Raw genomic sequence first — 23,261 nt, 5'->3', positions numbered from 1 at the left:
TGACCGAATATCTGCTATGCAGTGGAAGTGGTGAGCAAGTGTAAGTAAAACTTTGGAAATAAACAATAAATGGGGTCAGTATCTTTGATGGACTAGAGACTATATGTTAGTCTTTTCGGTGGATCTTTGAACCTGTTAGGCTACACAGATTCATATTTTAGACTGATGTTGATGACAAGAAGTCTACTTCTGAAAAAAGGTGTTTACTCTTGAGGGTGGAGCTATGATTTGGAGAAGTGATAGGTTGTCTGCTATCTCAGTAGTTGTGATTTGGTGAAGCGTAAGCCTATGTAACGACCCAAATTTACTAATAAGGCTTAAGGGCCTTAATTAGTGTGTCGGGAGGGCATAACTAGATTATATGTGATTTAAATTATTAAAAGCATGTTATATGATTATTTGGATATCTGTGATGCATGACTATGTGTATTAGTATGCATGTAGGCCCTGACTGGGTTAGAAGGGCATATTCGTAATTTTGGCCCGTTGAGGGCATAACTGTAAATATCTGTAATAAATTGTTGACACCACATTATTATGTGGATATATTTGTAGCTTGTGACTCAAGCCGATCCTAGTGAGCGGTTTAGCAAAAAAGTCACGGTGGGAATTTATACCCGGCTCGGGGCGAGCCTGAGGGTATTTCTGGGAGTTTAGGAAATATATTGGAGTCTATTTTGATATTGAGGAATATAATTGGTGATTAATTAGGTGTTAGGAAGTAAGCAGTAAATATTAGAGACATTCGAGGAATTAGCGGGAATTGGGTGTAATGACCAAAATGCCCTTAGAATGATTTAATGGCTTAGGATTTATGGGAGGGAAAATTGGTCATTTGAGTTAAAAGCTGAGATAAGTATCAATTTGCTTTTTAGCTATAATGGAATGTGTATAATATTGGAGGAAAACAAAAGAAACAAGAAGGAAAAAAGAAATAGGAGTCTCTCTCTCTCTCACGTTTTGGGGTTCCATCTTCAATTCTTGGGGTCTTTTGGAGCTAAAATTCAGAGGAGCTCTTGGCTAAGGCCTTGTGCTTGAGACCTTGATCAAGTTTGAGAATTCAGCAAGGATTTGCATCCAACTGAGGTAAGTTTCTAGGAGTGTGTATATCTTCATATATATGGTATGGTCGGCTTCTTTTTTTCCTTTAAGCTTAGGATAGTTGTTCCTTTCTGTGATTCCTTGCTAAGGTTAGGACTAGCCTACTTCCATAGGGTTCTCTTTCCTCTTTTCTACTCCACGAGCGTTTAAGGGTAAATTCCTATATTGTTAGGACAAACTGCTCTTATGTTTCTGGTTTTAGCTGAGATGATTTTCTAACTTAAGTTTTGGATGGAAACAAGGGGGATAAGCTTGAGGAAGTGAAGGACTTAAGGCTGAAAGGACACTAGGGATAATATTGGTTGAGAATCTCCATTGAAGGTATGAAATTCTAGCTCTAAAGTCCTGAGGTTTTAGTTGTTTTCTGTTGAGTTTTTGAGCTCTAAGCTCAGCCATGGTGATTTCTGTATTTTGGGGTGCATGTGATTGAATTTCATATGGTTAGGTCTTTTGGGGTGAGTTGGAGATGTTGGTAGGCTTGTTTTGATGTTTGGTTGAAGTTTGGAAGAGTTTTGGAAAGGTTTGGCTCAGGGAAAATCGAAGGAAGAAAAAACAGGGTTGGTTGTGTTGTGACTAGCGCTGTAGCGCTAGCCTTTGGGTGCTACAACACTAGGCCTTGTGGTATGGGGCGTTTTTGTCTCTGGTTGTAGCGCGTAGCGCCCACTTTAGGGCGATATAGCGCTACTCTATTCCCATAAAGGGATTTTTGGGTTATTTCTTAGGGTTTTTGCCTGGGGGCTTGGGGTTTGATTCCACCACCCCGTTTGGTGGAATTAGGGCTTCCAGAGGGTTCGGGATTGGTCCCGAGGCTAGGTTTTGGAGTTGAAGTTTGGTATGGTTCTGACTTGTGACCGTGACAAGGTGTACGCTAGGGCTCAGATGGGATCATGCTTGAGGCTTGAATTGAACAAGGCTATCGGAATCTAAAGGTAAGAAAACTGCACCTGGTTATGTGTTTGTGTTGGGACTAAGAGCTCCCTATGTCTGTATAAGTCATATATGGTATTATTCCATGGGACATGTGATAAACGGCCTAAGAGTGGTGTAATCAATATATGCGCACAAGGCGCAGCTCGGCCACTGGTAGCTGAGGACAGCTTGATATTCACTTAGCTCGGTTTAAGCAGGCCAGAGTCAGTGGGATAAATAGAGGGTGCGACCTAAGGGCGTTGACCCTGGTTATCACATGTGAAATGGTTATTAGTATGAAATGACGTACTTGGTATGTTGAATACTTGATTATTGTGAATATTTGGATTGTTGAGTATATGATTATACTGTATGGGTTTTTGGTTGATTGTTTAATGATTATGCTCTGTTATTGTGTTTTCTTGCTGAGCCTTGGCTCACGGGTGCTACGTGGTGCAGGTAAAGGCAAGGGCAAAGTGCACCAGTCCTGAGATGGAGAGCTTTGGGGCTGAATGTACATAGTCACCTGATCGGCCGCCACGGCCGAGGAGTGGTACAGGACGAGAAGAGCCTAATTGTCTATTTTTCCCTTAGAGTGGCTAGTAACTGTATTTTAATCCTGAAATTTTGTAAACTGTCTTTTAACATTGCTACTTTTGGGATCCCATGTAAAAATGTTTGATCATGACTAAAGGAAACTTTTGTGACCCAAAATCTTTTTACCCTAGTTCAACTGTAGTTTCAGTAACACGTTTCTAACTGAATGGCTTGACTAGCAAGTCCTAGACCCTTATAAACACACAATGTAACGGTCTTGGCTATCCAGGGCGTTACAGACTATCTGCCATTTCAGAATCCACCTTGGAGGCTGAGTACATAGCTGCGTCTATGGTGACTAAGGAAATAGTCTGGCTAAGGAAGTTCTATGCGGATCTCGGTGTTATTCCAGAAATGGATAAACCACTCATTTTGTCTAGTGACAGTAATGAGGCAATAGAAAAATCGAAAGAACCTCGAAGCTACAAAAGAGAAAAGCATATCGAGAGAAAGCACCACACTATCGAGGATGTGTGGCGAAGGCGTGATGTGAAGGTGATGAAGATATCATTGGAATACAATCTTTCATATCCCTTAACAAAGATATAAGCAGAGAGCATAATTATGAAGCATGTAGAATGCATGGTTTTGAGAAACATGTCTCATTTGTTTTAAAAGGGCAAGTGCGAGTTTGTTGGGTTTTATGCCCTTATAAAACCAAGTCAGACATGCAACGCAATTTTATATTATCGATAAAAGTAGTAGAAATCATTTAGTTTGACAGTTGCTTGCTTGTTTTATTACATGATTATTAAAATAATACAAACATTTATAAAATTCCGAACATATGGATAGTTACAATTATAGTGACTAGGTCACAGTGGATTATAGTGGTAATTATATATTCAAAAGAAAGAGTCCTAAGATTAGATCAGTGCATTGGATTTTCACTGATTAGGAAGTCTACGATATGATCTACTTACACATTCGGGGTGTGATATCTTGTCCAAGGCATTGACCAAGTAGATAAGATCGGATGTATTTGGTTACATCGGACTAGGACCGATATTGATTATTGATTGATAAATAATTATCGTTGTTGTCGAATCTAATCAATGTCACAACGTTGACCATAGGCTAAGTCGATCTTAATTCTGAATGATAATATTCTGCTAATTATATTATTTAAATCTTTTGACTTGTTCGTTACCAGCTTACCCTACAGTCTAGCCTATACTTACATCTTGGAGATTTAGTAGTGTAATTGAGTGGGAGTATAATTCATAGATATGAAATCTATAACTTCTGTATGAGAAGTGAAAAGATGATTTCCTTAATTTCTTTGTTCAAAAGGTTAAATGATTGATATATTATTTCTGTGATTAAGTTCACAGAAATATCATTTATAAGGAACTTTATGGGAGTTAAGGATAAAATACTCATGAGGAGTAAAACGGTAATTTGCATCCATCTCGTTGGTAAGTCATGCTGGGGTTTTATGCCCTAATTAAAACCCAAATTCTTTGTAATCTCAATTTATTATTAATAAAATAATAGAAATCATTTTTTGACTTGGTCAATTACTTTGCTCACATGTTTTATTTTCATGATTATTTGTTTAATATAAACTTCTATTAAATCTCGAGCATATAGCTAATCTTATTTATATTGACGTAATCACAGTGGAATATAAATATGATTATATGTTCAAAATAAGTCAGTCCTAAGATTAATCAGTGCACATGATTTACACTGACTTGCCAATCTACGATATGATCTACTTACACATTACAGTGTTATGTTCTTTCCAGAACATTAGCAAAGTAGATAAGATCGGATGTATTTGTTACATCGGACTAGACCGATATTGACAGTTGATAAGATAAGTAAACATACCGTTATTATCTATTCTATTCATATCATATAGTTGACCATAGGTCAATTCAATCTCAATTCTGAGTGGTTAGTATTCTAACTGTTTGTATTATTTGAGTTATTTGACTTGTTCGTTACCAGCTTACCCTACGGACTAGCCCATACTTACATCTTGGGAACTCGGTAGTATATATGAGTGGGAGTGTTAATCATAGATATGAACATCTATAGCTTCTGATGAAGAAGTGAAACGACGGTTTCTTTTAGTTTGGTTCAAGGTGTTAAATGATAGATATCTCATTTCAATAATGAAATTATTTTATTGAAATATCATTTACAAAGAACTAAGTGTTTTAAGTATAAAATACAATGAGGGGTAAAACGGTATTTTAGTCCTATCTCATTGTAGACCGCCTATAGAGGATTGAGTGACAATTATGGTTGTAACAATGGATAATTAATAGCTTATCTATATTTGTTATATAGCATTCTATGAATTCAAGAGTGCAATTCCGAGTCTATAGTGGAGTCACGATGAATTAATAAGTTTGTAAATTTATTTGTTAGATTTATGATAACTTATTGGAGCTTGATTTCATAGGCCCATGGTCCCCATTGTACCTTGGATAAAATCATCTAGATAGTCTCAATTAATTGATTTAATTATCAATTAGAATTATCAAAGTTGACCAGGTCAATTTTGGATAGTTTCACAGAGTTGTGTGATTTTGAGAAGAAAAGAGAAATTATAGCAGATTTATTAATTAAGATAAATTGGTATCTGTACGCCCTAAATATCCACGGGTTATTAGCGAGCTGGAAAATGGCATAATCCTATCAGCCACGTGGAAGCCACCTACCCGGAGCTGCGGTTACGAGTCTTTATCTCTTTAGCTCGAGGTAGCCAAAGGTTTAGTAAGAATACTCAAAGGCATCGGGTCAGCAGTGTGGACACCACGAGCTGAGACTACATCAAGCTCGAGGTACGACCTGGAGCTAACGCCTCCGACCCTTTATAAAGTCAACCACGCAATGTAAACGTGCGCATATCAGACATCACGTGTCTACTCCATTCCTGAATTCTCGGACACGCAGCATAAACGTGCGTGTTCAGGCACCCCACGACTGGTTTGGGCCATGCGGCCCATTATCCCCCTTACCTATTGATTAGACCACACTTCATTGTCAGGTTTTAGGAATTAATCATGAATGTCACAGGAGTGACATGATGGGTAAGAAGGTCACGAGATGACCCCCTTTGCCAACACTCAGGTGTCCTCTCCCTATAAATATGGAGACCCTGGGCATTGCAAAGGGTTGGCTTCTAATTTGTAAAGAAACACCCTGTAAGGAATATCAGAGATATATCAATAATATTGACTGGTGGACTAGAGGGATTTTAACCTTTGAACCACCTAAAAAAATAGACGAGTTATAACCTCCCTTTGAGATTATTCATATATTATGGTTCATCATTTAGCACTAATCCGTCTCTTTATTCATATAATTATCTGTTGCCGAAGAACCGCGTCAACAGTTTGGTGCTTTCATTGAGAGTTTTTTGATTGGTGCTATTGCGAAAACCCAACCATGGTCGTTACTCACTCGAGACATGGTAACGAGGCGGATCAACATGATGGGAAGAAGGCCCACCATGCCGCCATATCCGATGAGCAAAACCCTGAGGTTCAGCAGCGATCGGGAAAGCAGCCAGTGGGCCAAGACGACACTGGAAGTTCGGCTCCCCAGCCGCCCAATCCGAACCCAAATTTCTACACGGTGGTAGAAATGGAAAATGCACAGTTGAGGAGTCAGATGGAGAAAGCAAACAAGCAGATTGAAGAGGTTTTGGCCTGATTACCCCCTCTTGCAACCGACGCTAACGTCGGAAAGAGGCATGGTGGGACTCATAAGTCCCGCCGGGGTAACCGGTCCAGGCCCAGTCGGTCGGTCAGACCCTCAACATCAAATTCTACTCCCACATCACACCACCAGGAAACCGCATTTGAGGAACTTCCTAGGGCCGATCAGCAATTCAGCCGATCGGTCCGGACCTCAACTCCTAGCTCACTTTCGCCCTCGAGTGCACCTAGGAGGGATCGAGGAAGCTCGCGAAGGAGATCCGGGGAGGGCTCGCGACGACAGCCCGCCCCGGCCAGCCGTCCTACACCCCGCTCAGACCGCCAAGCACAGGACACAGAGGATGGTAGAACGGAGCGGTCGCGACCTAGCTTAATCCGCCCTGACGGGACTAGGATCGCATCACCAATCAGGCATCCTCCATCACCAATAAGATACCCATCTCCTCCCCATCTAATCTGAGACATTCTAGCTCATGGGAGCAGTAAGAGAAATCCTCCTTTCGTCGGATCTCCCCATCACAGCCGGCGCCCAGGGAAATCCTGGATCCTCACCCTCAGCGGCGGACTCTGAGCTTTTCAAATGGGAGTTATTGGACCGGGATTCGTCGAAGTGACATGTCCGGCGGAGACCTGCGCCATCATTTAAGCTCGGCTCAAAGCCCTCAGGCCACCCCGAGGGACGACCTCCGAGATCGTCTAAACTCTCAGAGAGGAGACTCAATTGGAAATGGCAGTCGTGCTCGCCAAGGGGAAGGCCTATCTGAAGTATGTGATAGTGGGAATGTCCCACATAACCTATCTCAAGATAGGAGGGACAATAACCCGCCTAACGCGTACCATGGAACTAGAACTGTTGAACAGCCCCGGAACAACCAAGGAAGTCAGGACCAAACCCTTGAGCGTCTGGCTCAGATGGAGGAGCTGATGAGGAAGCTCTTATCAGAAAAAGAAAAAGATGAGTACGACTTGGGGGACGAACTCGAGCTCTTCGTCCCTAGTATAGCAGCTACGACGTATCCACCTAGTTTCCGTATGCCTCACTTGTCCAAGTTCAATAGAGACGGGGACCCGTCAGATCATCTAGGTATGTTCAACACCCTGATGATGGCTCACAACATCGGTCCCGAGCTTAGATGTTTGATATTTCCTTCCACCTTGACTGGATCGGCCAGGCAATGGTTCAAGCAGAGTAAATAGCAGTCCATCAGCTCGTGGAAAACCTTTTCTGTCGACTTTAAGAGGGCATTCCGAGCTTCTCAGGCTGCCCGCATCAAAGCCGACACCCTGGCGAACGTAAGACAACAGCCCGACGAACCTTTGAAAGCTTACCTGAGCAGATTCGCAAATGTTGCTGCTCGAGCCAGGGATGCAGATGACAGCTCCAAGCTCATGGCCTTGAGGACTGGGATCCTCGTCGGAGGCGGACTCTGGGAAGAGATACAGAGAAAAGGTGTCCGCACCATGAACAAATTCCTAAGTAGGGCCCAGGGATGGATAAACCTGGAGGAGGCGCGAGCATCGGCCGCGGGAACCAGCCAGGCCCCTGAACAGCCCGCTGGAGTGGGAACGGATGTCGTGACAGTGACACAAACCATTACACAGAATAACCAATTTGGCGGAGGCAAGAGAAAAGGGGGCAGCGAGGGTGGCCAGCACGGCCCGAAGAAGAACAAGTCCATGGAAAAGTTTAAGCCAGTCTACGCGACTTATACTGAGCTCACAAGCACTAGGGAGAACATTTTCCTAGCAAACTCTGCTCGCCTCCCTTGGAAGAAGCCGGAACCGTTGAAGCACCAGAAGGGTAAGCGAGACCCCTCCAAGTTTTGTCGGTTCCACAACGACATTGGCCACAACACTGATGATTGTAGGCACCTGAAGGATGAGATCAAGACTCTCATCAAAACCGGACCCTTGGCTCAGTATACGCGGAATAGAGTTCCCGCCGGTCAACCAGCTCCAGAGGCTCTGATTAGTCAGCCTGAGTCTCGGATAGATCAGGACATCCCTCCTCCTGTGATAGGAGGAGAGATCTCCATGATCTCTGGAGGCCCCCATCTGGCTGGCACGAGCAGTGGTGCCCAGAAGAGATATGTCAACGAACTTAAGGCTCATAATGGAGTGGAGTTCATCCCTGAGCATCATCTACCCAAACAGCAACAATTGGAGAGGCAACCAATCATGTTCACCGAGGAAGATGCCTGTCACGTCCAGTTCCCTCATAACGACCCTCTAGTCATAGCCGCTCAACTCGCTAACCAGAGAGTTAGGAGGATACTGGTCGATAATGGGAGCTCAGTGAACCTTCTGTTCCGGTCTACGCTGGAAAATATGGGTTTATCTGTCACCGAGTTGAAAGCCACCTCCATGATGCCATATGGATTCTCTGGAGAAGGGTCGGCAGCAATAGGAACAATCGAGCTGGTGATCACCTTGGGAGAGGGACCCTGGACTGTCTCTAAACTCCTCGAGTTTTTGGTCATCGATTGTCCCGCCGCGTACAATGCTATTTTGGGCCGACCTACTTTGATAGTGTTTGAAGCAATAACCTCCATCCGCCACCTCGCACTAAAATTCCCCTCTTCCTCGGGGATATGCTCTATCCGAGGCGATCAGCTCGCTGCCAGGGAATGCTATAGCATTTCTATGAAGGGAAAATCAAAACCCGGGCAGCAGACAATGACCGTCCAGGGTGGGAGTGAGGAATCTTAGGAACTTGTGCCTAGTCCTGAGATTGAAAAACCTCAGACTGCCAAAGGGAAGGATATCATCTTAAATAATGATATCGACCCCAGAATAGGCAGATGATAGATCTGAGCTCCAGGCCATCGAAGAGCTCGAGGAGGTAAACATCGACCCACAAGACCCCTCGAAGGTGGTAAATCTCGGGAAAAACCTGTGTAGCAAAAGGAAGGCGGAGTTTATTAAGTTTCTACGAGAAAATCTAGATGTGTTCACCTGATCTCATGGAGACATGATAGGGATCAGCTCGAGCATCATCATGCACACCCTCCACTTGGATAAAAGCATGCTTGCAAAATCCCAGAAACAAAGACGCCTAGGAACAACCCGAGTTGAGGCCCTAGAGGAGGAAGTAGCCCGGCTCTTAAAGTGTGGCTTTATCCACGAAGCAAAGTTCCTGATCTGGGTCGCCAATCCTATGCTGGTCCCGAAGCCCAATGGGAAATGGCGGACCTGCATCGACTTTTCCGATCTGAACAAAGCCTGGCCCTGAAGATATTAAGGCAAGGGTATTACTGGCCCACTCTGTCAAAGGACTCGATCTCCTACGTCAAAAAGTGTGACAAGTGCCAGCGATTTGCCACAATTGCCCGAGCTCCCCCGATCGAGCTGAAGATGATCTTGTCCCCATGGCCATTCACGATCTGGGGGATTGACCTGGTTGGTGCCCTCCCTACTGGAAAGGGAGGAGTTCGATATGCGGTGGTGGCTATAGACTACTTCACCAAGTGGGCCGAAGCGGAGCCCCTGGCGACGATCACTTCAAAGAGAGTCCTCGAATTCGTGATCAGGAGTATTATCTGACGATTCGGGCTGCCAAAGAAGATCGTGTCGGATAATGGAACGCAGTTCGATAGCAACCTCTTCACTGAATTCTGCAAGAGGCATGGAATTGTTAAAAGCTTCTCCTCCGTGGCCTATCCCCAGGCCAATGGGCAGGTCAAGGCTGTCAATAAGACGCTGAAGGCAAGCCTTAAGAAAAGACTGGAGGAAGCCAAGGGAGTCTGACCCGAACAGCTCCCCCAGGTACTGTGGGCATACCGGACCTCACATTGGACGTCGACGGGTCATACTCCTTTCTCCCTAGCTTTTGGGAGTGAGGTAGTCCTTCCTGTCGAAGTAAAGGTAGCCTCGCATAGAGTCCAGGCATTTGACCAAGACCGAAATGACGAATTGATATGCGCATCCCTCGACCTAATTGACGAAAAATGAGAAGATTCACAGCTGCAGCTCGCGCATTATCAGTAGAAGGTCACTCGCTATTTCAATTCAAAGGTCCAGAAACGCGTCTTTAGCGTTGGCGATCTGGTACTCAAAAGAGTCTTCCTAGCTAGTAAGGATCTCAAGGACAAAGTGTTGGGACCAAACTGGGAAGGGCCCTATCAAATAACCGAGGTTGTGAAAGAAGGAACCTATAAGCTAGCTCGGCTTAATGGAGAAGCAGTCCCACAGACCTGGAACGCTATACACTTAAAGAAATATTATAAATAATATCTTTGTAAGGCTTAGATAGAAAAGCCATCTTTTGTTTACTAAGTAATAAGAGTTAATATTTTTGCATTATTGTATATGATTGTGGATGTAACGTCAAGTAACCACGAAAGACCCTTTCCTGATTACTTGGGGGGCATATATCCTGGACATAAGGTCTTAAAACTTAGAAGTTAGTTCAAATTGATTGATCGATGTTTTTCTTAAAAAGCACGAGATATCGATAAAGGATTAACGCTAACTAAGTTATATCCTGGACATAACCAGGTCTGAAAACTTAGAAGTTGATTCAAATTGATTGATCGATGTTTTTCTTAAAAAGCACGAGATATCGATAAAGGATTAACGCTAACTAAGTTATATCCTGGACATAACTAGGTCCAAAAACTTAGAAGTTGATTCAAATTGATTGATCGGTGTTTTTCTTAAAAAGCACGAGATATCGATAAAGGATTAACGCGAACTAAGTTTCTAAAATATCCTAGATACAACCAGGTCTGAAAAATTAGAAGTTAGTTCAAATTGATTGATCGATGTTTTTCTTAAAAAGCACGAGATATCGATAAAGGATTAACACGAACTAAGTTTTTAAAATTAATGTCCTGGATACAACCAGGTCCTAAGACTTAGAAGTTGGTTCAAATTGATTAACAGATGTTTTTTTTCCTAAAAACCATAAGATGTCAATCACAATACCAACAGAAACTAAGTTCTCACCAAATGCATTGAAGAGGAGTAACAATAAAGGTAAACCACAAAAAAATATGTAAATAGATTAAAATAAATATGGGGATACCAATTGTTTCGAGGATAAAAAACCTCGTAATGAAAAATTACAAAAAAAAAAGGTAAATAATAAAAGGAAAGGAGAAAAATCCTAAGCCCCGCCAGGCCGCTCTGATGAAGTCACCCCCTCGCCATCCTGCTCGGTGGCAATGGAAGTCTCCCCGGTCTCGGAGGGCGCCTCTTGTTGAAGGCGAGCTTTAAACTTCTCTGAAAAGGACTCCCACACGTCCGACCCCAAGAAGGAAAAGTCACCATCCTAGTTGAAGGCCCAGCAATGGTACAGCATGGCCTCCATGGAGGAGCTGGAAGATGCCCTCTCCGCTACAAGGGTGGCCTTGGCCTCCTCGATTTCGACCTTCGCGGCATCCTGGGCGACCTTGGCAGCCTCAGCCTCCAGCAACTTGGCCCAAGATCTCTCCATCTCGGCCTGCGCAGCAACTAGGGCGGCCTGCGTTACCCTCTCGCTTTCCCAGGCACACGCCAGGGCAGCTTTGGCATCCTGCTCCTATTGTCAATCGGACGTGAGGGCGGCCTGGCCAGCCTGGTGCTCGCTCCGGATCTCATCAATCCTGACCCTTGACCGGGATATGCTCCGGTGGAGAGCCAAAGCCGCCTGCAAGACAAAAAGATAATAAGGCAAGTGCCTTAGAAAAAAAAACAATAGAAAGAACCAGTGGTAAAGCGAACTTACCGTGAGGGTCATCCCCACTGAAGACTTCATCACATTCTCGGGGCTCTTCATCTCGATCTCCCGCAAGTCCCTCGAGCTGGAGTTGTAGCAGTGGTCCACCATGTAGGTCGCGGTTTCAAAAACCGTCCCACTAAAGACCTCGAGGATTTTCTCCAAGGCCTGAGGGTTGACCCAGACACGCACGCCAGGAGTCGGGGCTGACAAGGTCCCGATTGGTACATCCTGTTCCCGATTAGGGACAGGAGGTCACAGGGGAAGTGGAGCCATCTTCTCCACTGCAGGAGGGGGTGGAGGCACCTTCTCTATGGCAGGAGGACCCTGGTTTTTCCCCGTGGCAGGAGACTTGGAAGAAGTCCCAGGGGTTTTCTTGGTCAACCAAAGCCTCTTCACCAAGGGCCCGGACGACCCAGAGGAAGGGTTTCCCCCCTGGAACATAGATCGCAGAACATTGTCCCCGGGCTACGACATCTCCTCGTCTGAAACAAAGACAAATCATCAGTATGCATGTAAAAATATTTTGTTGCAACACAAAAAATCTAAAGTATGTATTGAAAAAGGTCCTACCCTCCGAGCTAGAGGAGGAATCTATTGTCAAGACCTCCGGCCCCGAAGCTTCTACGGGAGAGTCTAAGATAATGACTTCACGAATGAGAGGAGGCTCTGGGTCCAGATCTGCCTCAGGACTGAACTCCTCTACATACTGCCTAAGACCCGGAGCTACTACACCCTCCAGAAGGGAGGGCCACGACCTAACGTTGGTCCCGTACTCCTCAAAGAAGGTCGACCTAAAGGCCAGGGTATTATCTACTACTACAGTACCCCTAGGGCGTCCCATGTCATGACGCAACACAAGCTGGTCAACACACTGGAGTAGAGTGATGTGGCGGTCTGGGTCATTTTGATGGCGATGAACGAGTTGGCTGGGGTTAAACCTAGCAAGCCGTAGGTCTGCGGCGGCCTTGTCTAAGTCCCTAAATAAGTAAGGGTTACCTTGGCCGGAGGGGCCGGCTGCTGACCCGGACTGGGTCCGCTCTGCGTTGACCTCCTGGGCGACCTCAAGAGCCCGCTTCCGGTGCACGAGGGGCACCTCGTCCTCCTCGTCCTTGTCCTCGTCCTCATCCGCGGCCTCCTCCTCGGGGATGGGCGCCATCTCGCGAGATGCGGGGATGGTCCGCGACCTCCTCAAGGCCAGAGTCTAGCCCGGAGAAATTAGCTTACATGCCAGCATCGTCTCATTAGACACGAGCTGGCGATAGTCTTTTTCACTTGGGGGGAGCCCCGCCAAGGTTTCGTACTGACCCCCAAGGGTCACCGACTTAGCCGCCCTCGCGAAAATAGCTGCACGATAGTTTTCAAGTCAATAACGAAGGGAAGTAAACCAATCAGCGACGATCTCGCGAGCTAAAGTTAGGAGGAACTTACGAGGACGGTTGAAGTAATGGTATTCGCAGTTGCGAAACCCCGTTGACATGAAGAATTGATCCTTGAAGTCATTGGGGTGGCTGGGCAACTTGATGACCGAGGCTGAATTGGGAAAACGGGTCAGGTAGTAGAACCCATCACCTCGCCCCCGTTGTTTCGGGCTGGCTTTGAGGCAAAATAAGTAGAGGATGTTCGCCGGTGTGGGGACCTCCCATTCTTGCTTCAGGAACAAGTACTTCAACCCCGCTAACAGACGGTAGGAGTTAGGGGGGAGCTGAAAGGGGGCCAGCTTCACGAAATTTAGGAAGTCTGCGAAATACTGGTCCAAGGGGAGAAAGGCCCCAGCCTTGAGGTGTTCGTCGCTCCAGGCCACGAACTCCTCATCGAGCGGTGCGTAGCTCCGCTCACCCTCCAGGGGAGGATGGATGACCAGGGCGCCCTTCCCTATCTCGATGTTGTGGGAAAGCATGATTTTATTGACTTTCCCCTGGGTTGTGACCTTCGAGGAAATCCTCTCGGCCTCAAAGAAGGCGTCAGGTCCCACCTCGACCTCCTTCTCCACGGTGGGACTGAAGTGGAGAATGGGGGAGTCTGTTGCCACCTCTTTTCCTTTGCTGGCCTGCTGGGATGACGAGCTGGCGACACTTTTCTTGGGCATATTCTTCCTGGGTCCCATCTGATCGCCTAACGAACAAAGATGAAGAAAGTTTAGAAAAGACGACCTAAGCATAAGAAAGAATCTAGCACGAAGAATGGTTTCCTTTACACGGGCTGAGGTAATCTCAGCCCGTGGCGAGTGAGACCACGCAGTTCTATGAACACGCGCCTATGCTCCCAACGGGTCCCCGATTGCTCGGGATCCGTGTGTCAGAAGGATCAAGATAAAGTTTGCCTTGGAAGGAAAGTTTCGAAAGGCAAAACCTCCTGTGAAGCGTGTCCCCTAAGCTACCCGGTTTTTGCACCCCAGAAACCTGTTTTCCCCTCTCCAAACAGGTATAAAAAAATTACCCTGAAAAGTCAACCCAGAGTTTTGTCCTATGAGTCATGTTCCTAAGCATCCTCTTTCCTACGGTCGATATCCCTAGGATAAAAACCTACGCACTAAATACCAGCAAAGAAAGACAAAAGAAAAGCAACCTACAATATGCGGCTAAGAAGGAAGTTTACCTAAGCAAAGAAAAATGGAAACATCAAAAGCATACAGCAGACAGAGGACTTATAGAAGTTTTTTTTTGCTGCGTAAAGACTGAAAAGAGCGTCGGAGTTGGAATCCTGGTGGAATCTTTGGAACTGGACTCACAAAAGAACCCTCGTGTCTGAAACTCAAGAAGGTCTGGAACAATGACCGGAAGGAAAAAAGGGTTTTGAGACTGAGAAGAGAGAAGGAAGAAGATGAGAAAAAAATTTCAAATAAAAAGGTGGCTCATGCAAAAGGTGGCCAACCTTATATATACGTAAAAGGCAAAAGAATGAGGGCCATTCGATTGTCCTGATGTGGGATAAGAGGATCACAACTCGAAAGACGAAACGACGGCTGAAGATAGGCTAGGCCATTTAATGCGGTTCTCGAAAGACGGACCGTCACCAGCCACGATGCTCCATGTATCCAATACCAATGCAATGGGCGGGACACGAAGAGTCGACAAGGAAGCCTAAAAGCCCCCTACTATGGCCACAGGTGACATCATACGCCACGAGCAGGGGCTTGGGGGGCAAATGTACGCCCTAAATATCCACAGGTTATTAACGAGCTGGAAAAGGGCATAATCCTATCAACCACATGGAAGCCACCTACCCGGAGCTGCGGTTACGAGTCTCTATCTCTTTAGCTCGAGGTAGCCAAAGGTTTAGTAAGAATACTCAAAGGCATCGGGTCAGCAGTGTGGACACCACGAGCTGAGACTACATCAAGCTCAAGGTACGACCTGGAGCTGACGCCTCTGACCCTTTATAAAGTCAACCACGCAATGTAAACGTGCGCATATCAGACATCACGTGTCTACTCCATTCCTGAATTCTCGGACACGCAGCATAAACGTGCGTGTTCAGGCACCCCACGACTGGTTTGGGCCATGCGGCCCATTATCCCCCTTACCTATTGATTAGACCACACTTCATTGTCAGGTTTTAGGAATTAATCATGAATGTCACAGGAGTGCATGATGGGAAAGAAGGTCACGGGATGAACCCCTTTGCCAACACTCAGGTGTCCTCTCCCTATAAATATGGAGACCCTGGGCATTGCAAAGGGTTAGCTTCTAATTTGTAAAGAAACACCCTATAAGGAATATCACAGATATATCAATAATACTGACTGGTGGACTAGAGGGATTTTAACCTTCGAACCACCTAAAAAAATAGACGAGTTATAACCTCCCTTTGAGATTATTCATATATTATGGTTCATCATTTAGCACTAATCCGTCTCTTTATTCATATAATTATCTGTTGCCGAAGAACCGCGTCAACAGTATCTAAATTAATAAATAAGTTTAAATCAAGGTTCAAATTATAAATAATTAATTTGATAAAGGATTTAAATGATTGTTTAATTAATTAAATCAATAGAAAATAATACAGGTCTTGATTTTAAGTCCAATGGGCTTATAATCAAATGAGAAATTTCACGGGCCTGAAGCCCATGATAATTTCGACCTAGGGCTTTAAAATGACTATTATTTTATTGATTTTTTAATTAAATTAAATGACCTAATTGAGTCTATAAAAGGAGTGCTTAGAGAGAAGTCATAAGTTAAGATTTCTGAGACAACAGATAAGTTTAATCACTGGTTTTCTGATAGTTTTAGATTCTCTCTAAACACAAGTCTTTTTCTAAGCCTCTTTGTTATTTTTTCTTCTTCTCTCTATATCTATCTCATGTATTGAGAATTTCCCACACTAGTCTAGGTGATTCTAAGGATACATTGGAAGGCTGTGAAGAAAATAGAAGATCGGTTCAGTTTCTTGATAATACTCTGCAACAGAGAGGATACAAGAGTTAGAGAAACTGAAGGAATGACTCTTTAATTCCGTTGCGTATACTGTAAGTATTCTATTCATTTTTTCTCTTTGAATTCAATTTTAGAAACATGTTTTAGGCTATCTCGTATTAATTTGTTTAATATTAGATATACATGAAAATAAATAAAGATCATGTATAAGAATTCCTAACAAGTCATCGATAGAGGATTGACTAACTGTAATGGTTATAACAGTGGATAACGTATTTATGGTTTGGAAAATACATTCTATGAATTCAAGAATTTAATTCTGAGTCTATAGTGGAGTCGCAAGGAATTAATAAGGTAGTGAAATTATTCGTAAATAAATTCATGGTAACTTATTGGAGTTTGATATCATGGATCCATAGTCCCCGCATCACATTTGAGTAAATCATCTAGAATGTCTCAATTAATTGATTTAATTATCAATTAGGATTTTTTAAAGTTGACTAGGTCAATTTTGGAAAATTTATAGAGATATGAGATTTAGAGAATAAAAGATAATCTTTGGGTGAATTTATTAATATTGATAAATTTATGTCAATATAAATAAATTAAATCAAGTTTCAAATTATATTAGTTAATTTGAATAAGGATTTAATTAATTAATGAAAATAATAAAAAAATTAAATAAAATGTTTTGAATTTAGGCCCAATTGAGATTTAATTCAAAACAAAGAGATTGGCCCAAGTCCATTTATGGCAGCCCAAGGTTTTTATTTTTTGTTTATTATTTTTAATTAATTTAAATAAAGCTCATTATGTTGCCTATATAAGGATTATGATATCTATGGTTTTTCATAAGGAAGTCAGTCTCAGTTGATTCATTGAGTAAGTAAAAACCTAGACACTCTAATCATTTCTTAGCCATTATCTCTTCTTCTCTTCTAGATCTTTATCTCATGTGTTGAGAACCAACCCACACTAGTTCTAGGTTGATCAAAGGCTTGGTGAAGAAGACCGTGTTGCTGATCTAGTTCAATCTCTTGATAATACTCTATTGCAGAAATGAATCAAGGGTTAGAGAGATTGAAGGAATGGGTTGTTCCAATTCCGCTGCGTATTCGTAAGTTTCTACATATTTGTGTTTATGTAAATTTACAAATCTAATGTTCATATGTATGTCATGTTATTCTATGTTTCAATTATGTGTTTGAAAAAATAATAGAAAGCATGCATCTATATTTAAATTCTAAGAGCCTACAGGGTTCTACTACCCGGTTTAGTTGAATTCGAGACCCCAGAGGCTAGAGTATTATTCCAAAGTTTTTAATTGATTTAGGGCTTAATGGATGATTATTATTATTGCGTTGTGACTAGGTTTTACCGCCATGGCTCAGGTTTAGGGGATCGTGCTCAAGATCGCATTAGTCAGTTAGCTCGGGACATAGGTAAGAAAACTATTTGTGCCCGTAGAGCAGGGCATGGCCCGATTATTTGTGTTTTTTGTTATGTGTGAATATTTGTAGTTGTTATGCTATGTTTGCATGGTTGTGATGGATCGGCGACGGCTAGGAACGACGATAAGCATGCTGAATGTAGGCCGAACGGAAACAAGCATGTTGAATGCAGACCGCCATGGCATGGCCATCCAGGGTGTTGTACTCACCCGTTCAATGAAGACCATGAACCCAGTGTCTGGTAAAGCACCTGGGTCGGCATAGGCCGTTATGTGAATAGTTTGTATCTGTTTAAAGTTGTGCACCTAGGTCAGCTGGGCCTTGGCTCACGGGTGCTCTATGGTGCAAGTAAGGGCAAAGGAAAGGCCGACCAATCATGAGTTGGAGGGCATGGAGAGGAGTGTACATGTTCGGCCTACCTGGCTGCCACGGTTGGGGTTGTTTTGAGGGACATGTTATAAACAGTTGATTTTGTCGCTTAGGTCGACTGTACCTTTACTTTTGAATTGTAAATACATTTTGAAACAGTGTTTTGGGATCCCAATGTAATGCTTTTATAAGTTTAATAAATGTTCCAACCTTTTATACTTAATTTTCATTAAATGAATTTACATTCCGATTTAAGCACGCTTTTCAGTCTAAAATCTCGATTAGCAAGCTCATATAACATTTTAAAATCACATAGTAACGGCTCTAAGGTAGTAGGACGTTACAGAATAAATAAGAAATATTAAGAGTATGAGAACATTTTAAAATGAAGCATGAGTTATATAATAAGGAATATTTAAGCATGATAATATCTCTGTAGAAGTTTGATGACATTGAAAGTGTTGAGAAGATCTTTGAGGAATGGGAATCCAAGAAGGAAAAATTGGACATTCAAATGCCAAACTCCTTAATTGGTAGTTATTGCAAAAAAGGCCTTGAAGCACTCAAAGAAGAAATATGGGTTGAAGCAAATCGACAAGGCAGTTAAAGCACTCAAACAATAAATTTCAAAAACTTAAAGTTCCATTGAGAAGTCCAAATCTTGGTTTAATTTTGGGAGAAGTTGAAACCTGGGTTAGGTTTTAGCATATGTCGACCTCTCCACTTCTCTCTCTATTGTCTATTTTATTTATTTTTCAGTTTAATTAATTTTTATTTTTTTTACTGTTTAATTAACTTTATTTTATTTTATCTTATTTTTAAAAAATAGCAAATATTGGCCACATAAGACAACTTAAGGGGCTTTTAAGAGTTAGTATTAAGGGAACATCATTCCAACACATTTAGGTAGTTTAGCTATTAAAAAAAATGGGTATTTAACTGTAACAAACCCCAAAAAAATGGGTAGTTTAGCCACAATTTACCCTACTATTTTTTCTTATTAGTATAGACGTGTAGACTGTCTTTAAAAAATCGCTTTTAAGACAAAGCCAGAAAGAGAAGCTTTGTTCAAAAGCTCAAAGCTATATGCTTAGCAAACCAGGCCTATAACACAACATCCTTAAAATCTTTTATCAACCTCACTCATTGGATGTCCATGATGGGTGGCAATATTGCTATGGCAATGACATCATAACACAGTTTTATATACACCAAATTGTTCGCCAAGAAAAGTAGATCAACATTTGTACCACCCTTAAGTCCAAAAAAAAAAAAAAACTTCAGTATCACTAAAATTGATTAAAAATGGCAGAGATACCAGTGAGATTGTTGGAGAGGGCAACTAGTTAGGATGAGTGGGTGGTCGGAATTTGTTCCCCTTGAAACATTGATTCTAGTCTTGCCATATTTCGGCCGACACAAGGCTAGAGCATACCAAATGATGGGCTAGAAGCAGAGAGTAGCGTGAGCTTTAAGATGCGAGTGATAGCAACAGATATGACGCATTCAACAACGAAATTTTGGGGCTGGGGTGTTGGCCAATGGTGCTCATGAATGAGTAGCACGTGTCGATAATAGGAGGACGGAGGGCAGGGGTCTAGTGCTTGACCAGTTCGGAGTGGTTTGATGAAAGAGAAAGAAAGGGAAAAAAAGAAGAGAGGTTTCCTTCAACTTTTACATTCAATACAATTAAAGTGGAAAAAGTTTGAAAAACACAGGGGTCGAGTCCCTCTCCCAACTTTTCTTCTCACTTTAGCCCTTGTAATTAAACCAAAACTCAAATTTCTAAAATAAAAATCCAAAAAAATTACTAATATTTTCTCAAGTTTACAAAATTAATTATTCATCTCCAAAAGAATGTCCAACCGCAAATGTTAAATCTTCATGTTCAATTAATTGATTCACTAAGCAACATATCAACACAATACCATGATAAGATATTCATTAGTGCTTATTTATTTACATAATCCTTAATTTGCTATACAGTACCAAACTAACAACAAAAATGCAACGAAACTATAACATAAGTATTGTACATACTCATTCGAGAATTGCTTCTAAATCTGGAATCATTAGCCTTGGTGGCATCTTTGCATTTGTTTTACTTGACCTGTTGTGACAAAAGGATTCGGTGGCATGTTGAGAACTTTTACACCTTCTAACATTTGGACCACATCTTTCATCATAGGACGTCCCACTGGGTGCCATTGGATGCACCAAAGTCCTACAATTGCAAGTTTGCTAGCAATTTTGTTGTCTCCCACTTCTTCAATTTGTATTCTGAGATCTTCTCCTTCTTCTAAGTGATTATATATCCATTCAGGATAATAAATTTCATTTGTTTCAGTGGTATTTTTCCGACCTCCTACTATTTCCAACAACAACATTCCAAAACTGTAAACATCTGACTTGTAGGACACATTGCCAAAGTTCTTAGAGAATACTTCTGGTGCCATGTACCCAATAGTTCCTCTAACAGTAGTCATTGATACTAAACTTTGATCCTTAGAGCATAACTTTGCTAAACCAAAATCAGAAATTTTGGGTTTGAAGTTGTGGTCCAACAAAACATTATGAGGTTTGATATCAAAATGAAGGATTCGTTGATCACAACCTTGGTGGAGATACTCAATTCCCTTGGCAACTCCTATGGCAATGTCTTGCAATGTCTCCCAACTCAACGAACAGTGTCCACCGCTGGCTTCTAAGGTGATGTAGTTATTGAGTGAACCATTTGGTAAGAATTCATAAACAAGAGCTCTTTTAAATCCTTCAGCACAATATCCCACCAAGCGAACCACATTCACATGGTGAATTTGACCAATAGTAGCCACTTCATTCAAGAACTCTTCTCCATTCCCCTTTGAATTGTTTAGGATCTTTACAGCGACCATGATTTCACTAGAAAGCTTTCCTTTGAACACAGTTCCATAGGCTCCTTCACCCAACTTATCCTTTAAGTGATTTGTAATCCTCTTTATGTCAGAATAAGTATATCTCGATGGCTTCAGGGCAATATAATCCTCTAAAAATGTTTCAATTCTTTGTTGATGTTCTTTATCATCTTTGTGTGTAGTGTACAGATAAAACAATACAGCTAAAACTATTGAACAAAAAACTGATATGGCTAAGACAATAACTGCAAAACAAACATAAAAATATGAACAATGTTGAATATATTATTTACTAATCAGTGGAAAGAAAATTATATAGAAAAGTAGAGCCCAACTCACATAGAGTACTTCTGACAATTTGCACAAACTTTGTTGCTCCTGGTTTTTATAATATTTACAACAAATAATCATTATTAATAACCATACTCAGCATTGAGTGAAGATTAAATACTAACATATAACAGGAACAGGGTCTCTTTACCTTTTTTTTGTAGGGGTAGATCGAAACATTCAACTTGGTCACCACTATGATTTTTCAGTCTGCAACCCTTGCGATTTGCTTCGCAAGCTCTACAATCTGGTTCAGACCATGTCAGCGTAACATAACTTCGATCATTCCCAGAAATTGACACCTTATATATGTCGTCTGGAATTGTTGCAGTGTCGTACATCTTGGCACAACGCTCGAAAAGTACCATCTCAATATTAAATTTAGAAGGAACCAACTTAACTCTGCAAAACCGGTCTTCTAAATCAGGGGCTGAAGAGCAATCGAGGAGACTGTGGCTTGCGTAATCGTTGCGACGATCATATCTGAATTGGAAAGGAAATTTAAACGGTCGACTGCTGCTGTTGTTTTCCGAAAGCAGTAGTGCCGGAAGGCATTGATGCGAGTCGTAGTATATTTGGATTTCTTGTGAAACATAGTTTATGCCTCTTACGTATAGCTCGGCTCCTGTAATGGTCGGAAGCAACAGTATCGTACCGTTACGAGATGTGCAGGAAATGTCGAAACCGATTGGGTAATTGGGTTGGGTTTGTGTTTGTTTGAATCGGAAAGGGAATCTAATCGGTGGTTCCTTCTTCGAACACCTCCTTTCTGCTACTATTCCTAATCCTTGGTCTGCAACTGCAACTGTCAGGAATGGTAATATGATGAAAAATAACAAACGAGGAGAAGAGACCCTCATTGTCATTCAAACTATTATGATCATTTGTTTTTTTACGGGATACTTTAAGAGAGATACATAGGGTGGTTGGGTGTGAGTCGTGACATACATAGGGTTGTTGGGTGTGTGTACATAACATGAATAATATTGGGAAATTTCAGATTTTATACTTCTTAAATGCTACTGTTTAAAAAAAATGATAAGTATATTAAAGATTTTAAAATATTTCCTTCCTCACTTTTCACTTTTCATTTCTCTCTTATCTCTTTCATCTCTCTCTTAGTTCACCATCTCTCATCTCACAGAACTACCGACACCACCACCACACTAAATACTGTATTTCGAACAGATCTGGATATGATTTTTTGGTTTTTTTCTTTTTTTTGTGATTTTTTTCTGATCTGAAACTCTGAAATATGCAGAAAATCAACATTGCTTAATGGTGGTTCGATGGTGCTCCATGTCAGCTCGATGAGACCTTCAAAATCATGATTTTTCATGAAAAAATGACTTTGCTCGATGGTGGTTCAATGATGGCTCGATGGTGATCGATGCAATTCTTGCAAGAGACTTAATTTTTCACTCGGGTGTTCGTTTGGGGTGATTTTTTTTATTTTGTGTATTTTTTCAAAATCTACATGTTCATATGCACATTTGTAAAGTGTAACACTTGTAAAAAATATAAAAAGTGCAAACATACCTCATGTTTAAGACATCTTTTGGTATATTTTCAAGTTTTAAACTTCCCAAATGTGCATATGAGTGTATCAAACGTATAGATCTTGAAAAAATACCCAAAATAAAAAAAATCACCCCAAACGGACTCCCGAGTGAAAAATTATGTCTCTTGCAAGAATCACATCGAGCACCATCGAGCCATAATCGAACCACTATCGAGCAAAGTCGTTTTTTCATGAAAATCTTGATCTTGAAGGCCCCAGCAAATGGTTGCTCGATAGTCGATGTCAGCTCGATGGGGCCTTCAAAATCAAGATTGTTCATGAAAAAACAACT

At 42.0% G+C, this 23,261-nt stretch overlaps 1 protein-coding gene across 1 annotated transcript; it reads right to left on the bottom strand.

Annotated features, from left to right (window-relative positions):
- Nucleotides 1-20,044: 20,044 nt before the first annotated feature.
- On the bottom strand, nt 20,045-22,371 carry LOC133831255 (rust resistance kinase Lr10-like). The gene is made up of 3 exons (XM_062261494.1): nt 21,560-22,371; nt 21,418-21,456; nt 20,045-21,323 (listed from the first exon to the last, which is right to left on the bottom strand). Exons 1-3 carry the CDS (start codon nt 22,272-22,274, stop codon nt 20,257-20,259), a joined length of 1,821 nt encoding a protein of 606 aa, XP_062117478.1. The 5' UTR covers nt 22,275-22,371; the 3' UTR covers nt 20,045-20,256.
- Nucleotides 22,372-23,261: the final 890 nt, after the last annotated feature.

Source organism: Humulus lupulus, chromosome 4, assembly GCF_963169125.1.
Source record: "Humulus lupulus chromosome 4, drHumLupu1.1, whole genome shotgun sequence".
In the NCBI taxonomy this organism is placed as follows: domain Eukaryota; kingdom Viridiplantae; phylum Streptophyta; class Magnoliopsida; order Rosales; family Cannabaceae; genus Humulus; species Humulus lupulus.
Note: the sequence above shows the minus strand (reverse complement) of the source record. Positions and strands in the feature narration are given on the sequence as shown.